Source organism: Haliotis rubra, unplaced genomic scaffold, assembly GCF_003918875.1.
Source record: "Haliotis rubra isolate DU_JTF1 unplaced genomic scaffold, ASM391887v1 Scf268, whole genome shotgun sequence".
NCBI lineage: Eukaryota > Metazoa > Mollusca > Gastropoda > Lepetellida > Haliotidae > Haliotis > Haliotis rubra.
Window position 1 is genome coordinate 924,775 of NW_025766758.1, and position 20,042 is coordinate 944,816.

At 39.2% G+C, this 20,042-nt stretch overlaps 2 protein-coding genes across 2 annotated transcripts; both read left to right on the forward strand.

The window, feature by feature from the left end:
* The first annotated feature begins 7,564 nt into the window (after window positions 1-7,564).
* LOC124280454 (ionotropic receptor 25a-like) lies at window positions 7,565-14,315 on the forward strand. Its single transcript, XM_046716392.1, has 9 exons — window positions 7,565-7,568; window positions 8,130-8,323; window positions 9,441-9,527; window positions 10,687-10,872; window positions 11,443-11,540; window positions 11,955-12,042; window positions 13,170-13,272; window positions 13,373-13,492; window positions 14,086-14,315. The coding sequence occupies exons 1-9, from the start codon at window positions 7,565-7,567 to the stop codon at window positions 14,313-14,315; spliced, it is 1,110 nt and encodes a 369-aa protein (XP_046572348.1).
* A 323-nt stretch (window positions 14,316-14,638) lies between these two features.
* On the forward strand, window positions 14,639-15,504 carry LOC124280460 (probable glutamate receptor). The gene is made up of 2 exons (XM_046716397.1): window positions 14,639-14,896; window positions 15,244-15,504. The coding sequence occupies exons 1-2, from the start codon at window positions 14,727-14,729 to the stop codon at window positions 15,476-15,478; spliced, it is 405 nt and encodes a 134-aa protein (XP_046572353.1). The 5' UTR covers window positions 14,639-14,726; the 3' UTR covers window positions 15,479-15,504.
* Window positions 15,505-20,042: the final 4,538 nt, after the last annotated feature.

The window sequence follows — 20,042 nt, forward strand, 5'->3', positions numbered from 1 at the left end:
TTCATTCTGTGCAAATGTGCTACAACGATAACGATTTACAAAGTAAACTTTATTATCATTACTACATTATAAACATGTATAAATATGTAATACGCTCAACCATTATGTTATCAATGTTCACCAGTAGCCATTGTATATTATACCGGACCCGTGAAGATCCGGGTTAGAATTGGTCTTCGGGAAGATGATACATGTTGTTACAAGCGGACAGCCCATGCTTGTCGTAAGAGACGGCTAACGGGATCAGGTGGCCAGGCTCGCTGACTTGGTTGGCACATGTCATCGTATCCCACTTGCGTAAGACGATGCTTATACTGTTGATCACTTGATTGTCTGGTCCAGACTCGATTATTTACAGACCGCCGCCATGTAGCTGGAATATTGCTGAATGCAGTTTTAAACAACAAACAAAACAAACAAACACAATATACCGACTAGAACAGGTCTAGTCAGGTCGTCGTTGTCAATGTTACAACCAAATACAATGTATGAAATATGATGACCTTCCAAACACATACTGATTTCTTTATGACGGCAATGTATGTAGATGACTATCGAATTTTGTCAATATTCGGAAATCTTAAACACTTGTTAAGATGTTCGATTAATCACTTTGTCGGTGATGCATTTATCTCGAATTACGCAACCCTGTGAGACCAAAGTAGGAATCTTACATATGGATGAAAGGAAGCATTGTCAACACGCCTAGTCTGATAATTGCCCCAAATATTTGTTGTGTCTACTTCGACATGTGCTGCCAATATATCACTTCTCATGAAATAATTGATGTCGACTTGACTAAACATTCAATTAGTTTCTCTGTTTTCAGATCTGATAGGAAGCTCAAACATTTGAAGTTAATGATTTGCCGTCTACAAACTGACCGATAGGTTCCAGTACGTGGAAACATTAAAGAAAAAGAGAAGGCGTCACTTTGCAGTGTTGAAAAGATCAAGATGGTGGTAATGTTATATTCTGTCATATTCACATCGCTGAATATATTTTTCGGAGACGCTCAACCTTCAGAAAACTACACATTGAAGATTGGTGAGTTCAGTTTGCTGTGAATTCAATATACACAATTATTTGATATAAGACGCACATGCATAATGGTAGATAGTTGAAGCGCGTGCATTACTTAGCATTATTCTTAAGATCCGGGTCATCGGCACTCAGAATTGTGATCATGTTTATATGATCATAATTAAGTGTCCACATCTAAATGTGTAAACAATAGATTGTTGTTATTGCATTTAACCAATAACAAAATGGGTTTTTAAAAGATAAACAATAACATTTTTTAAAATAAAATCTTGACCTTACTGATAGCTACAAATATATGAAAGGTTTCTGTTCATGGATTTGGAGCCTAATAATTAAAAACAGTTGCGTTCCTGTACATGTAAAACTTTAGACACACATGCATGTATTGTGTAATTGTATCCACACTTACCTCAATGCTTGAGTTCTTGACCACTGTCACTTTCACGTCATTGTTGGCCTGTTCACTGTATACGAACAGTTATTTATCTTTTATCTTGTAATTCAAATCGATCTTGGAATACACCTCAATAACCTAGAGAGACACATTGAAGTTGGTAATTTGCTAGTCACTCTCAAGCGACATAAAATACAGAAAACGAAAATAATCTTACATTTTAGTCCAGATTGCAATGAGTTTATGAAAAACGACATCCTAAATTCAAAATATTTATATTGAGATGGACATGTTGACATTTATGCTAAATGAAATTTTTGGTAGCATCTGTAACGTGACTAATTGCGAGGGATCCTACTGAGACGGCAATGGATGTTGCTAATATTATCAATCAGTTATATTATCAATGGTGTAAATGAGATGTTCATGTAGCAGTGAATGGGTATGGTTTTACGCCGCTTTTAGCGCAACATTCCAGGAACATCAGTGAGTGAGTGAGTGAGTATTGGTTTACACCGTTTATAGCAATATTTAGTAATATCACGGCGGGGCACACCAGAAATGGGCTTCACTCATTGTACCATGTGGGGAATCGAACTCGGGTCTTAGGCGTGACGGGCGAACGTTTCAACTACTGAGCCACCCCACAGCCAACAGAAATATCAAGGCGGACAATAGAACATATGTTTGGTATAGGGTGTTCGGCTTTGACCTTCACCCACCACTACCTTCCTTTTTAATGCAACATTGTAATATGGCAGCTTCAGAAAACTATGGCTACAGATGTTATCTCAGTACAGAGAATGTCTGGCTGAATTCACATATGTCAAGTTGATTTATATGGGAGATGTGGTTTCAGTTTTATTCGAAGTAATAAATAATAAATGAAGACTGACTGACTGAGTTTGGTTTTACGCCGCTTTTAGCAATGTTCCAGCAACATCACGGCGGGGAACACCAGAAATGGGCTTCACACATTGTACCCATGTGGGGATTCGAACCCGGGTCTTCGGCGTGACGAGCCAACGCTTTAACCACTAAGCTACCCCACCGCCCCTAATAAATGAAGAGGTGTGACATACATGTATATGGTCCTGTGGCATCCAGGGGAGTTAACTCCCTGTGTGGGTTCCGAGGAAGAGATGACATCTATCACAGGGTGGTAAATATGCTAGGAGGTTTAGTGTCATCGTGAAGATACTGGTTAGAATTAGTCATCGTATCCCAGTTGCGTAGACTGATGCTTAATATATGCTGTTAATCACTGGATTGTCAGGACCAGAATCGATTTTGTATAGATCGCCGCCATATAGATTGACTATTGCTGAGTACGTCGTTAAAAAACAAACAAACACACGTACCGGATTACCTTTCATGATAGATAAGTATTCACTGACCCATTCGTGACTATCTCGGGCTATTTCAGGACAAGCCCCTCAAGTGACCACTCTGGCGATTGAGTTGCGTGTAATGGCATATGTGCGGTGGGGTAGCTTAGTGGTTAAAGCGTCCGTTCGTCACGCCGAAGGCCCGGGTTCGATTCCCCACATGGGTACAATGTGTGAAGCCCATTTCTGGTGTGCCCCGCCGTGATATTGCTGGAATATTGCTAAAAGCGGCGTACAACCCAACTCACTCACTCATTCACTCACTGTAATGGCATAGCTAAATAAAACTGATAATTTAACATGATATGTATTATTAATGAACTCGCTAAACTGTATCCTGACTATATGGTAACATATAAGACATATGCAAATTTAAATAATATTCTTTGAGGACTCTCTTAATGAAGTACTTGAAGTCTTACGCCCATTCCGATTGGTTTGTCGTATTTTAACACATAACTTTCATCAAGAGGAAGGAATGTCAGGTGAAATTACTGACTACGACGTAAAATAACATTCACTCACTCATTGACTTTATGTCCTTTCAGTATTTCTAAGTCGTCATGGCAACGCCGTGGATTTGGTAACAACTAATGCTACAAATACCAGCTTGGAGATCACAGAGAAGGCAGTTTTATACGAGACACCTTTCATGTTCGCACGTTCCAGTAAGTATAACTGTATGGTGATTGAATGGGTCATTGTTTATTCTGATTCCGTATAACGTGAATTATTTATGTGTCAATGTGTGTCACAACAACAGGCTTCACATCTTTCGTATCCATGACAATGGATAACAACTCCTTGTTTCAGATACGCAACATTTCAAAGGTACTCTTTATGGAATCCAATCCAATCCGTCGGTTCTCTCCTGTTTATAGTACGCCACAGCGTCATTAATTCGAATTTGTTTTTTCGACAGCTCTGTCAAGTATTTCCGTTAAATAATACGTTTCCGCATTTCAGGCAATTATTTGTAAGCGTTATTTTCAGTACGCATCCATTATTAAATTATCACCATGACAACGCTATTTGTGATATTGAGTCGACGTAAGCATCTATTTTGAAAGCATTATGTTCAGGCGAACTGTTCTTCAATTTGAATTTCAATTTAGGCTAGTGGTCTGCAATATTTCTGACAATTATTTGAATGTAATATTATTTCGACAATGGCCGCGAACAGCTTACATTTTAACACATATGAAATAGTTCTGATGCATGATATGCATTACCGTCTGTTGAACATCACTTACAAGAAGACCCGTGAAGATCCGGGTAATGATTGGTCTTCAGTAACCCGTGCTTGTCGTAAGATGCGACGAGCGGCATCGGGTGGTCAAACTCGCTGACTGGGTTGAGACATGTCATTGTATCCCAATTGTGTAGACCGATGCTCATGCTGTTGATCACTGGATTGTCTGGTCCGGACTTTATAACTGACAGACCGCCGCCATATAGCTGGAATACTGCTGAGTGCGGCATCAACCAACCGACAAACAAATACTTTAAAAAATTATGTACATAAATAAGGTATGTACATCAATGTAGATACTGAAAGTAGTTTGGTTTTCTTGTTAGAGAGCTTGTACGTCTCATTGAGCAACCTGACTGATTGTTAAACCTTAAACATTTCAGGTGAGAGTGTGTTCTGCTCTATTTGTATTTCCTTTGATATTTGTCTGGTAACCGTAATAGAAAGGAAACAGACAAAACCAACATAAACGTACCTCAGTTACAATGAAAAAGCACTTGAGTTCATTGTGGATTATATATTTAGAGATAAATATAGTCTTTGGTCTATAAGTTCGTGCAAAACCTTATAATTAAATCATTTCACGTTTATGTATGCAATCCTAATCAACATGTTCAAACAGAGAAATCCAAATGTCGTACACGTTTTGATTAATTTCAAAACAAGAAGGTAAATGAAATTGTATCTGGATCTTATACACAAGTTACTTACTTGACATACGTAACAAGGATATCCCAGTATGATTTGTCCTTGATTTGTAAAACGTAATAAAATACATCCATCGAAAACCGATTGAAAATGATAGTGTTCAAGCTAGATGAAGTGGCGTGTAGTGTTGTCTGTAGAAAATGATTCAACACAGGTTGCAGGACGCAGAGGAATAGTCGAAAATTTGACTTTAAAATTGGTCGAGCTTCGGTCCCGTCCCACACCGTCTCCGTGTTTTATTAGGCACAACTTCTCAATTTGCCTCTCTTCAAACAGCTACTAGGGGCGGTGGGGTAGCCTAGTGGTTAAAGCGTTGGCTCGTCACGCCGAAGACCCGGGTTCGAATCCCCACATGTGTACAATGTGTGAAGCCCATTTCTGGTGTCCCCCGCCGTGATGTTGCTGGAATATTGCTAAAAGCGGCGTAAAACCAAACTCAGTCAGTCAGTCAGTCAAACAGCTACAACGGGTTTTTGGCAGGTTTAGATGGTAACTAATAGACACCTTTTCTTCTATTCTGAGTATTATGTATCTGAGAATGTAATTGTGATGCAGAATTAAGCCTAGAAAAAGTATTTGCTTTGTTTACACGTTCTCTGGTGCCTTGTTTAAACAGATGCATATTACTATCTTCATGAAATAACATGTATTGAATGAAACGGATTGACCTGGACGAATGAATGTTCTTTAATATAGCAAAAAAGATTAGACACTTACAAAAAGTTGTTTTTTGGTCGCCGCGCGGTGATTTGATTGGGTAATATTTTGCACCGCTGTCAACAGTATGACGTTCTCGGCATTATCTCCCCTTGTCGTTGGCCCGGGTCACGTGATGACGCTGTAGCAGACGATTTCCTAATTACCGACGTCATGTCGAAATCTGATGCGAAATATCGACTTCTCGCTTTATATCAAGCAGGGTGCAAATCAGTTGAGAAGTTACGGAAAGTATTGGGGCTTCCTCGGAGTACCATATACCTACTTATTGCCAGATTTCAAGCTGCCGGCAATTTTCAACGCAAGCTGGGATCGGGACGTCCTCGTAAACTTGGTGGAAATGACGACTAGCACAACTGGCGGCGGTGCATCCAAACTGGTCAGCAAAACAACTGGAAGAGCGTCCCACTGCTTTAGGGAGTACTAGAGTATCTGAATGGACTGTAAGGCGGAGTTTAAAAGAATCAGGAATCATGAAGAAAGTGCCGACAAAGGTTCCGTTGATGACGCAAGAGCACAAGGGAAAAGACGGGAGTGGTGTGAGCGTAATAGGGACATTGACTTTCCAAACTGGATATTTACAGACGAATCGAAGTTCCAATTTTTCCGAATTACAAGGAAAAGGTAGTGTCGAAGTGGAAAATGCGAAATTATGGGCCCAAAGTTCTCGCCTTCTGTGATGGTGTGGGGTGGGATCGGGAAATTTGGGTTAACGCCGCTTCTGGAAATTACAAGCCACATTGATTCAAGGAAGTACTCTGAGCTTTTGCAAGAGGGACTGCTAGATTCAAATATCGGACAGAGTGGAATTCCCTATGTAATGCAACAAGATAATGCCTGCGTACACACGTCAGGCCCACACCGAAGCTTTGCTTCGTCGGAACTGCATTCAGGTAGTGGATTTTCCGTCCGCTTCACCTGACCTGAACCCCATTGAAAATGTCTGGCAAATCATCAAGGACAAAGTGGAAAAGTTGGAACCAAAAGACATTGCAGATTGGAAACGATTGATTCATGAAACGTAGTACGAGCTATCTGAGGAACTGATAGACAATCTTGTAAATTCCATGCCTTGGCGGATTGAACAGTGTTTGGAGCGAAATGGTGGACTGACTGACTGTTGACTATTTTCATAAATTTCATAAATTTATGTAAATTATTAAATCAAGACGTTGAATCAAAACTTGTCTCATTGTTTTTGCTCGACAGTATATATAGACCTCAGGCTAGATACAGATAACAGTGTACATCCTAGCACCTAGGAAATAATTTGCATATCTTAATCATGGTACATTCTGTCTTTCATTCACAATGTTATACACGCACTTTGCCAATATTTGTATGTATGTATGTATGTATGTATGTATGTATGTGTGTGTGTATGTATGTATGTATGTATCTATGTATCTATGTGCGTGTTTGGGTGCGTATCTGTGCGTTTCCACATTAGGATGGTTTAACATTATTTCTGACAGAGCTTTATAGCCAATACGAACATATCTCTTTGGATCACACTTTAACATTTTCATCCAATATTTAATAACTGTAACGAAATGCTCAGGTATGAATGCCAATATTCCCAATTCACCATAACATATGCCGATAATAGCACCACGACAAAGGAAAAGAGATGTGAGGGTAAATTATTGCAATGAATGACACAATTTGTTGGTACTGTGATCTTTAAATCATATTTTCTTGCCGACAAAGCCATGTAACATGAGAACATGTTAATTGAAATTAAGACGTTTCACACCTGATTCAGTTCGAACAGTGCTGCCACCCGCCGCCAACGAAGTCATCATAATGAACCGAGAGTTGTGCCACGGTATGATCACGCACATGTTACCGGAGTTTCATCACGTAGGCCTGACCTGCCATGCTGCCTACGCTCCTGCACTTCCTATATCCCCGTGTAATGACTATACGGATTGGAGTCAAGATGCCGAAGATGACATTCATGTATTTGGACAACACAGCGTTAACCCAGTCAAAGAGATGTTGCCCATTTTGATCAGCAAGCTGCAGTGGAACACTGTGTCTGTATTTCATGACTTTGGGATGGGTAAGTATGAAAACTGTGTCCAGTTGCTGAGAGGAGTCTGGATAAAGGCAACTGGACTTAAAAACTATTTACACATACCTGAACACTGAAACAGTTGAAAAAAGGCAAACCCGGTATTCGCAAGAGGTTAGCACGTCCTGAAGGTTCTCTTTTCAATAAGTAAGGAGTTTCGAAGACACCTTGGAAAGGGTATATCGCTAGGTACCATTGCCCATTATGTTGACATTTTGGTAATTGATCTGAATCTCTGTGATGCGTAACCCAACCTTGACTGAAAAAAGTAGCTGTAATCAAGCTGTATCTTTCTGTTTAATTTGACTAAACTGACCTAAAGTCAATTTTCAATTAAACAAATTAACCATTTAACAAGGCTAAAGCTGATCGTATAATGATCATGGATTGGAGAATATAAATAGAATATGCTTTCAGAATTGTTTCTTTTATTTCAAATTCAGTTGGGTACGTAACTTATGGAAAAGTGTAATATCTGTGATTGACAAAACCTGCTATACCTGTATTTGATTGTTCTACTTAAAATTAAAATATACTCAATGTTTTCAGGACATACAGTTAAACATCTCTCTGACAAGCTGTCTTCACACGGAATAAAGGCTGTTACGTACATTATCGATGGGGAAATGACATCGAACGCCACGTACGGACAACTGTTGTCACTCTATAACAACACCACCAACAACGACAGGAACATCCTCGTCATGTGCAAACTGGACTGTTTCAGCACATTGTTTGAACAGGTATCTGTAACTAAACTATTTACAATGGTGCTTCCTTAACTCGAGTCCTGTATGGACTAGAATTGGTCCGCGGGCCAGCGACATACAAACACAGAAGAATATATTTCCGTTTTTCTTTTCGTGTATAAATGATTATAAAAGTATCGGAATAACGTCTTGATTATGAGGGAAAATACTTGAAACATTAAAATAGACTGGAATCCTTCAACGTCTTAAGCATATAAAAATTCTTTCGTTTCATAAGTATAAATAAACAGGTTTTGACATGTAGAAAGCAGGCCTTGCAGTGGATCGTTTGGTTATGTAAGATGACTTGGTGGATTGCTCATCACTGTGTATGTTTCTTTACATTATACACCCGTTACGTGAAGATCCGGGTTAGAATTGATCTTCAGCAACCCATGCTTGTCGGGAGGCGACTAACGGGATCGGGTGGTCGGGATCTCATGTCATGCTATCCCGATCGCGTAGATCGATGCTCAAGCAGTTGATCACTGGATTGTCTGGTCCAAACTCGAATTATTTACAGACCGCCGCCATATAGATGGAATATTGCTGAGTGCGGCGTAAAACTAAACTCACTCACTCACGCTTTACATTATTGGTTACTGTATCCTCACCAATAGACTGCACCATTTGATTAATGGGTGGGTGAATTAATGGCTCCTTAAATTTCCAGGTGAACGTATTTGACAAAAGGAATCAAAACAAAACAGCTATCTGGAAGTTTTCGAAATGGTTGTTCTATCAAGAAAATGTCTCAGATGTGTGCCATACCCATGACCTTGGGATAGACAATCTTGCTTTGATCACGGTGCCACCGGCGGAGTCCATTGGATCATATAGGGTAATATGTATGAACTATCGCCACACCTATTTTGAAAAACAGTTTTTATGGAAAAGTAGCATAAACACAAAGAACACACGTTCCATCAAAATGCTCCAACTTAAATGTACATTACTGGAGTTTCGTGCTGAAATTTAATTTTAAACTGCATAAAGTGTCTCCAATTACCAATGCAACATTATAAAAATGATAAAGTTACCGGGACAAGAAACTTATCACATTTTAAGTAATTCTGTAAAACCAAGTAATTATGGCTACTGTTGCTTACAGATTAATCTCCATCAGCATCTTCATACTGCCTACAACCATTGTACAGCCAATGAGACGAGTGTCACAACCAGTCACGACATGGTCCAGGTAAAGTTTTCCAGGTGGACGTTTTGATGCTGACATATGTCGTTCAAGGACAGTTGTACGTCACTAAAGAATTTATAAATATCTGAGAGAATTTGAAAGGATAACTTCATGAAGATGACGTTGTTGTTTTCCTTAACATTACGAACGCCTATATAGTTAAGTGGCTCTCTCGTAAGGCCATAGAACGGAAGGTTGGTGGTTCGAACGGCGTTTTTACGACATTAAAAGATGGTATTTGTTGTTGACCTGCCTGACGTTCGGCATTAAGGGTGTAGAACTAAGACAGGTCATCTTGAAGTCAGTTTTGTTACGTGTTGTTCCATAGGTTGAAATCGACACAATAGTTTACGTGCTGTAAAAGCACGTGGGTTTAAACCAACTAACGGTTTACACTTTAATTCAATTCACTACTAAGGTATCAGTACACAATACGGTGGTAGTACAAATCACAGGCAGTATGATACAAATTCAGTGATGATTGCGAGGAGGACAATAATGGTAGTATTCACCTCACGGCAACAATGGTCAAATCTCCAAAACAGGCTGAGTATCCAGTGTACGAATGATCTTACAGTTGCTGGTCTTCTTGTAACTTGAGATGTAATTCAAGATGAAGGCCAAGGATTAGTTTCCCCTTATATATACTCATGCCAATAATGGTTGTCACCCCCTCCCCCCCTCACTCCCCATCCCCTCCAATTAAAAAATTGAAGGGGTGACAACCATTATTGGCATGAGTATACCTTAGAAAAAGAATCACATACATATAGGGCTGTGATACTCTGTAGTACCTTCTAGAACTTTGTCTAGATATGGCACAGGTCTAAATATTGCATGGGCGGTGGGGTAGCTTAGTGGTTAAAGCGTTCGCTAGTCACACCAAGGACCCGGGTTCGATTCACCACATGAGCACAGTGTGTGTAGCCCATTTCTAGTGCTCCCCGCCGTGATATTGCTGGAATATTGCTAAAAAGCAGCGTAAAACTAAACTCACTCACCTACTCTCTCTAAACGTTGCACACCACTGCACCTTGCTGACTATTCACCTATGCAATGTATTACAATTGGAACACAATGAATAACTCTTTATAGTTACGAATATTTCAAAATAATTGCACCCGTCCATAATATTTATACAAACCATGTACTGCACATTCAGCAGCTGGAGAAAGACGTAGACAGTTGGTTGGGACGGATAGACACCTTGATGTACAGACAGGAGGGCCGAGAGTTTAGCCCGGTTGGATTCTTTGATCTGGATGGACATCTGACTCTGAATGTAGAGGTCTTTCCAAACACCGACTTTGGGTTCAATATGCGCAAATTAAAAGTTGGAACGAATGTGGTGAGTTGCTTTGTGACATGTGTAGCCACAGCTTCGTTGAATTATTACAAAAATGCGGAGGTTGCGTGATTATCTTGTACTCAATTAAATATACTCGTGGTCAGGCTCGCCGACTTGGTGGACACATGTCATCAGTTCCCAATGGCGCAGATAGATGCTCATGCTGTTGATCCCTGGAAAGTCTGGTCCAAACTCGATTATTTACAGACCGCCGCCATATAGGTGGGATATTGCTTAGTGCGGCGTAAAACTAACTCACTTACTCACTCTAACGTTGATTTAGTCACCACATAAGATATGCTTCTATTTCATAATCATCAAAACACAATTGCTATACTGTAGAAGGACGTTTATGGTAGGCGCGGTAGGCGTCTGACTTTGTGTGCTGGCGATTAGGTGCCTGACTCTGAGGGTGTGGGTTCGAAACTCCTATGGGACTCGACCCAAAAAGGTACTAGAATTTGTACTTTACTGAGAAAGTGTAAACCCAAGTATAACATATGATACAAACGGAATTGGTTTCTGAGGAAAGTCAAGACTGGGTATTCTTTTGCAATATTTCTGTTATAGTGGCATCCATTTGTGATACTATCCGACACATCGAGTTCTGGCTTTGGGGGGCTATGCTTCGATCTTCTTGAAGAAATCTCAACTTTGCTTAACTTCACGTACGTATTAGCTTCATCTGAAATATTGTGCAGCAATAACAGCGACATAGTCTACAAAGCTTCATAGCTCATGTGATCGATTTTACATATTTCACTGAGTGGAAAGAAATATGAATTACTGTATGACTCTCTATGCGATGTATATTCTGTGAAACGTTATTTGGATACGAATGTAATTTTATGTCGCATAATATGACAGCACACAATCATGGTGAACCTATACAGAAGTTTTGATTTTCTAGTTTTTCGATTACTTGAAGGAAAATTACAAAGGAGCCTATTAAAAAAACCGCGAAGCCAGATATTATAGTATGCTTGTTACGGGTGTGACGTTTATCCACTCCAACGGATAAAAATGCACAATTGAAACGATGTATTGGTCTATATAGTTGATATTGGTGTATACAATTGCAGTTTTGAAGTTGCTATTCCGGCGGATAAAGAATTTGGACGGGTTCTGAATGGTTCATGGACAGGGCTCATTCTCGAACTGCAGAAGAGGGTAATGCCATCTCATATATACTCCTCACAAAAAGTTAAGCAACACAAATTTTTAGTCTCATTACATTTTCATTTATTGAAATTGCAAATCATGGAATGATGCAATAGAAAGGTGAAACATATGTACACACGATTAACAAAATGAAATGAAATGGTATTGAGCAATAATAGACTTACAAATCATCAAAAGCATGTACCCGTGAAACAGTCGTGCAAAATGTGCTGCAGTGATGGAGCAAAATGTTAACATTAAGGTTCAAGTCAGTTTTGACAGTGAAGCAAAGTTCAGTAACGCGTATGACCACCATGACCACAAATGCAAGCTTCTACACGTCTTTGCATTGATCAAATGAGCCTTTAAAGTTGCTGTTGCGGAATGTTCTGCCATTCTCTCTGTAACGCCTGCTCAAGGTCATCCAGAGTCTCGTGGTGAACTTGGAGACCGTAAACTCTTTCTCAGGCATTATCATCCATGGACGGGCATTATCATCCATAAAAATGAAGTTAGGACCCGCTTGTTGTAGCAGAGGAATGATTACAGGCAGGTTTACACCGATCAAGGTGCATGTGTGAAGAGCGGAGCACATTCATGCCACACATTTTGCATGTTGTTTCTGAGGGTGGTTGTGTTCTGGTGATGTTGTCAATGTTATCAGATAAATCAATTTGACAGTCACTAAAGGTTGTCTATTCTTTGAATATTTACCTTTCAGTAACATGTCGGCAAAAATCGCTATCGAGATTGATAAAGATATTACACTGAAAATACTTGTTGCATATTTTTTTGTGAGGAGTATATGACAAAGTGATATGTCAAACTACATAACTCTGTTGTATGGCAGTATGGAAAGGGTAACATGTGTGTACTAGTGTTGCGATGTTCTATTCATATTTTCAGAACTATTAATATGCACATGATTATACAATTTTCTGTTCTTTAACAGACTTGTCATGAGCTGAATTATCCAAGTGTATTCATTAGTGTGTTTTCCCTCACAGAATATATGGAATATATGGAATCATAATTTAAAAAATAATCCATTAATCACCTTTGGATACCTGTTCTCGTCAACAGTACACATCATCCATGTTGGCAATGTGATGATAGTACCTGTCGTTATCTTCCAGGAACTGGATCTGGCCGTGGCACCACTGTCCGTAACTGTGGAACGAGAAGCAGTGATGGACTTCACGTTTCCCTATTACTATGATCAGGCTGTGGGCATCTATAAACTTCCGGACCCCTAATCGCACAAAATGGTTGAAGTTGATCAAACCGTTTAAAGGAACGGTTCTCTTGTGCTTGGCCATTTCCTTGGTTGTCGTTGCAGCTTTGTTGTGTATGATGGAAATGATTTGGTCATCATTGAAAAGTGATCTCACCGCGCCAATAGGAAGCAGCTACTTCCAGGAGAGCCTCTGGTACTTATATGGGGCTATGCTGTCACATGGTAAGGCTATACACATCACAGGTCAATGTAGCATTACTCCAACCGATTATAAGCACACTGAACTGTGGTAAAATGACATCTTTAAACGTATTTCCAATGGTACGAATCCGTCCAAGTTATCAGCCCGTGTTTAGTAATCATAATGAAACACAATTATTGCCACAGGTAACGGTGAGTGAGTGAGTCTAGTTTTACGCCGCACTCAGCAATAGTCCAGCTATATGGCGGCTTTCTGTAAATAATCGAGTCTGGACTAGACAAACCAGTGATCAACAGCATGAGCATCGATCTACGCAATTGGGATACGATGACATGTGTCAACCAAATCAGCAAGCCTCACCACCCGATCCTCTTACGACAAGCATGGCTTACTGAAGATCAATTCCAACCCTGATCTTCACGGGTCGTCACAAGTAACGAAATTAGCATTTTGTCTTTGCCGCAACTATATCACGGATCCTGACTAGTCTTATAAAGGACCGCCATCATCCAGCTGGAATAGTGCGGCGTTGAACAAAAATATTTGTTTAAAATCACAACCAGTGCATACCTCAACTGACTCCATTTTCGTATAATGCTTTCAAATATTGCAGGTGGCAGCCAACAACCACGATCTGAGTCTGGACGAATTCTGGTTGGGTTTTGGTGGTTGTTCTGCATTGTAATCGCTGCTTCTTACAGTGGAACTCTAATAGCTTTCCTCACTGTGAATCGAGATATATTGCCATTCAGCACCATAGCAGATATAGCATCGCAGAACGAATACAGATGGGGCATCGTTGGAGGCAGCTCCTATGTTACATACCTTGAAGTTAGTGTTTAAACTCATTCGTTTCATAAAGAATTCTGTCCATTTCCTAAAACAAGTCTCTTTCTAATACCAACTGTTGGTTCATACTCCAATATCATAAGCATTTTACATCTGTCAAACATTATTGCAAAACAGCTGTTAACGAAGATTGCTTGTCAAATATCTGAAACGTTTAATCGTAGTACTAATGTTTGACGATTATGTGACTTTGAATATAGTAATGTATGTATCAATGATATTAATTACGTTTAACAGAGCTTTTGCTATGTTAAACCATCTTAGAATATATCTTATTATTTATTTTGTTTGTACATGGTATTAACGTAGGAAGGCAAGGGTGAATCAAACAGAATACTCTGGCAAGGTATACAGCATTTCCTGGTTGACGATGATGATGTTCTGTCTCAATCTGCGGACGTCCACATGCAGAAGGTGCTGGATGGAGCCTATGTTTTCTTCTGCGACAAAGAGTCTTTGACTCCATGGCTGTCAAATCACTGCGACCTAGCAATCACCAAAGAGGCACTTCTTCCCTTCACGTATGCAATTGGGCTTCCTAAAGAATCACCTTATGCGGATATTTTTTCTGACACGTATGTTGATACCTGTAGTTAATTTATGTTTGTGAGTTTGTGAGTGGGACGGGTTCAACGCCGATTTGAACAGTATTCAGGGTATATAGAGAGCGTCAAGTTGATGTGAGATAAAAGCCACGAGTGACACAGGCTGTCGACGTTTAATGCTTGATGAAACCGGCTGAATGAAAACCGCTGAAACTGTATGGTTGAATGGAAATGTATTTTGTTTGTGATGCTGAAAAATATAATATGTTTATGCATCAGATATATTTTCAGTTAAAGAATGGTTAATCAAATGCATAAAGGATCACCGGCAGAATACCATCTCACACTCTGAATTAAGATTTGCTTGTCTTATTCAGGATGCTGAAGATTGACCAGAGCGGATTGTTCCTTACCTGGAAAAGAAAATGGTGGCCTCGTGAGAATTCATGTCTTGACGAAGGCAAAGCCAGTTCTCGACCGATAGAACTTATGGACCTACAGAGTGCATTTTATCTGATTGCTATTGGTATCTTCCTGGCAGCCTTTGCCTTAGGGATCGAGAACCTCCTACTGGCCAGATTTTGTGTTCCTAAGACCAAATTGAATGTGTAGATATTTTTTAAATATACTTCTCTGGATGTTTGATCATAGAAACGTTCCGATTTTACTCTCAACTGTAACGTTGTAAATGGTTTCTGCATGTACATAAATCATTCAGTCGGAAACGTTGATTCTGTTGGTAACGCTTACTTAAGAGGAATTACTAATTATCAATGATTCGCCATCCTGAAAGTCGTTAATCCGAATGTTTTACTGTAGCTTGCGGATAAACCTTTACATAATCAACTTTCTCAGATATATTATCTATCAACATAAAACAATTATAATTATGTGGTTTGCAATTATGTATTTGCTTTCATGAAAAGGCCATTAGCCCATACTAAGCAGCATATTTTAATAGTAGCGGTTGCAATACATTATTACATATGATATGGATTGATACATGAATGATTCTGTCATGTTCAATGTTGAATGATTGAGTGAGTTGGGTTTTTACGCCGCTGTTAGTAATATTCCAGCAATATCACGGCGGGGGACACCAGAAATGGGCTTCACATATTGTACCCATGTGTGGAATCGAACCCGGGCAGTCGGCGTGAGGAGCGAACGCTTTAACCACTAGGCTACCCCACCTCCCCCCATCGTTGAATGATGGACACATATAGACTAGTCTCTTAGAATAACAGTTTGTCTTTGTTATATCTATGTTATATGATACGGTGAAGTATGGATGAATTTAGCACCGTAGTAGCAACAGCGAGAGTGAAATGTATTCAGTCCTGTTATTTGTTCTTTTATGCATTGTGCGAATACTATGTTTTCTACCACCTCTACTTGTCTACACTTTTTGATTGAATGCTAAAAGGAATTATAGCTACGATGTTCATGCTGTTGATCACTGGATTGTCTGGTCCAGACTCGATTATTTACAGACCGCCGCCATATAGCTGGAATATAGCTGAGTGTGGCGTAAAACCAAACTCACTCACTCACTCACTTATACGAGTGACACTTCCTTTAAAGCACCAACGATGCTTTGTTTAATGATTTAAACATTAATGATACAGACGTATTTGACGCATACTAATCACAAACCTAACATAGCCACTCTTTCTTGATCATGTTAAAGGACGTGCACAGTCGCATTTATATAGGGCTTACACGATCATATAATCACATGTTGTTTAACAGTTCCAACCAACTGTGATCTTATGTATGCGTATGTGTCCACACACTAATATCCTATTACTCATTCATTGACCATTTTAACCCAAGACTTCTTTTACATGTATGTTATAACTGAATGAATTCAACAACATCATTCTTAACATATAGGATTGATGAATATATCCTGATAGTTGTTCTCTGTGATAGCCTGAATGGTGTCCACCTTTTGTGCAGCCCAACTGAAATCATTGTTGAAATATCTCCCCCCGCTACATGAAAATATTAGAAATTCCGATCCTATTTGAGTATCCATGATACATACATTTCTCTTTCCACGACAGCTTGTATTTATTTTTAATAGAAACACTTTCACAAAATCTTATCTTGCGCTTAAAGAATTGAGATCCTTTCTTGCATTTGAAATCCTTAAAACCAAGAACTGATATTTAATTATTGGTGTTAAGTATAGTCCCTTTTCATCAGTCTTCTACATTTCCGGTACATGTAATGTCATCTACACATTTATGAATTCCTGTTTTTGAATTATCCCAAAGCGGGTCAATACTGTCAATATTATTTTAACATTTTATTGGATAGTAAAAATATCACATCTCATGACGGTGAATTCATCATATGTTTCTTTCATCGTTTGTGTTTTTTCCTTCGATCTCGTGTATTTATGAGATGAAATTGTAAATGTAACGATTGTACATAGTATTCTATTGTGGTAGCATATCAGAAACTCATATATGAAAGCTGGGAGCAAATTTTTAATGTAAAGTATTTTAATGTTGAATGCATAAATTCACGAATAAACGGTTTCTGAATAAACACGTCAACTTTTTCATTATACATACATACATGCATGCACGCACGCACACAGACATATGCACACACACATACACACACATATATACATTTGCGTCCAGTAACATCGAGAAAATATCCTGGAATCGTGTTGATTTGTTTTAAATATATTTACTGTCAAACCACTATTAAACTAGATAGTAATAAAATATTAACAATGTACATTAGAAGTAAGTGAACTATGTTGATATTTTGACCACTGTTTTTCATAAAAGTCGGACCAATGATGTAGTTTGAAGATGTAAGTAGTCAAGTCAAATCCCATTATAGCCCTTTTAGAATATGAGTGAGTGAAATAGTGAGTTTGTTTCAAGGCCGCTTTGGACGGCATTTCCGTTCTTTGACGGTATGTCAAACCCACGATCATAGATCCTGCCGTGCCAAAGGGACGCAATTCTGCACAGCGAATGAGGGAGGACCTGGTCAACAATCCCAGTCGAGAACATGTCTAGAAGTTTCATATAATATGGACGTTTCCAACAGTCGATTTTAATGAACTTTCAAGACCTCACTTCAACCAGAAATTTATTTATCAATACTCACGACGGAAAGTTTAAGGAAGCATTTCATTAAATATCGGCTAGGTTTGTTAGACCTTTTTGTAAATGAAGGAAGAAAACATTCCATTGCAAAATCGAAACGAATCTGTCAGTTATGCGATATAGAAATAGAGCATGAAATTCACTTTGTCTTCGTCTGTCCATTTTATAGTGACCTTCGAAAGAAATATATTAAAGATTATTTGTTAGAGATGCCGCCATTGAAAGCTCTCGTATATATTTTAACGACTAATATCGAATCCCATATTTTAAACCTTTCACTATATATTAAACATGCGCTAGTAAAAAGAAATGAACTGTTTAAAGAACGTGTTACTTCCTGTGTGTAACAGTATGAGGTATACATACTCTCTTGTATATGGGCCAGAGGCCTTCTGTACAATAAACCTTTTGACTTGACTTGACTTGATACCTCATTCACAGATTCACAGTTCTGCCATCTCAATTCATCTCTCATCCTTCGTGTAACATAATATAGGCACGGCTGAATGTTTGGCCTTCAAAGACTTTCATGAATCAATTCCCAGTACTAAGCCAATACATAATGGCCGAGGGATCTCTAGACTGTTTACCAAATGTACATAAACTATTCATACATCGACTGCTGACCCATAGACTCAGTTATTGGATAACGATTCCACTTAGGCCAAAGGATGATATTCGACATTAAAGGCATATATCATGATTGATCCTATGAATATTTACACATTGATGGCACCCTTTGAAGGCCACTGTAATGGATACCCATATCCATGTGCGCGAGGTCATTAGTGATTCTCCAATTCTCACCTGAGCCCCACTTCTGGCAATGCTCCATTCTGTCAAGTTAGCAAACAATTAAGCCTGATATGAATGTTGGTTTTGTGATATAAGAAGACATCTTCACTTGATGAATATGATGGTGGCTAAGAAGAGACAACAATTTCCAACATTCCCGTATTGTTCAATGTTCAGATGTGCTGCATAATATCTCCTCTCATTGATTTGCATTTTAAGGATACTCCACATTCATGCCACAATCGGCATCCCAGAACATGGACTCGTATCCTTTTACCTTCTATCAAATGCTTCCACTGTTTTGACTGAATCAGACAGCAAGTGATGAACCCATGCTTCATCCAGTCACAAATCCTTGCAACATTTCTGAAGAAAATATTGGGTTCCTGTTCCCTTGTGACAGCAAAACCATTTGCTGAACTTTGAAATTTTGTGTGCACAAACCACTATGACACCATGCTGTTTACAATCAAGATTTCACATTTACGCAATTCAATTAAGCCTTAAAACACTTCCAATCAACGTACATACAAGAGAAAACAAAAGGCGTGGTTCATATTAAGATGTGTACATGATATGTTGCTAGAAATAAGATCAGAATATTTAAGTATTCGTCTGATCAGTGTTTTAACACTTTCGTTGACCAAATTCATACCTGGAGACAGAGTGACTCGCACTAATAGAGTGATGGTGTGACAACTCAGTGTCAATATCAGGCTGATGAGAAATTGCGCTGATGCAGTTGAAGCAACGACGGTACATTAAAAACAGTGCCTCAATCAAATATTGGCCTAAACAAGAACACGTTACGGGCGTCCTGATCCTGTCGTAGGGGTCCAGCCATCATATCCCAGATATGTTCCATGGCGGAGGGATCTGGAGAAACTGTCGTCCATAGCAGCGCAGTGTTATGCTGACTCAAAGGTATCTCACAGCACATGCAGCATGTGGGCGGGTAAAACCCCGCTGCAGATGACGTTATGTCCCTGCTCGAAGGGTAAGACAACATATCCAACAATGTAGTGTATGCAAATCTAAGTGTCATTAAAATAATGTGTTGTGTTCACCCAAGAGTTGTGATGCTGCCCCATACCATTACATTCCAACAAGCAAACTGACGACTTGAGTAACGCAAGCGTCGCTACAATGTTCTGGACACCTGTAGAATTGTGCAGGATCTGTTCAGATGAAACGTAAACACAGCCGTGAACTGTATACTGTGACTTCCGAACCTCAAATGCGGT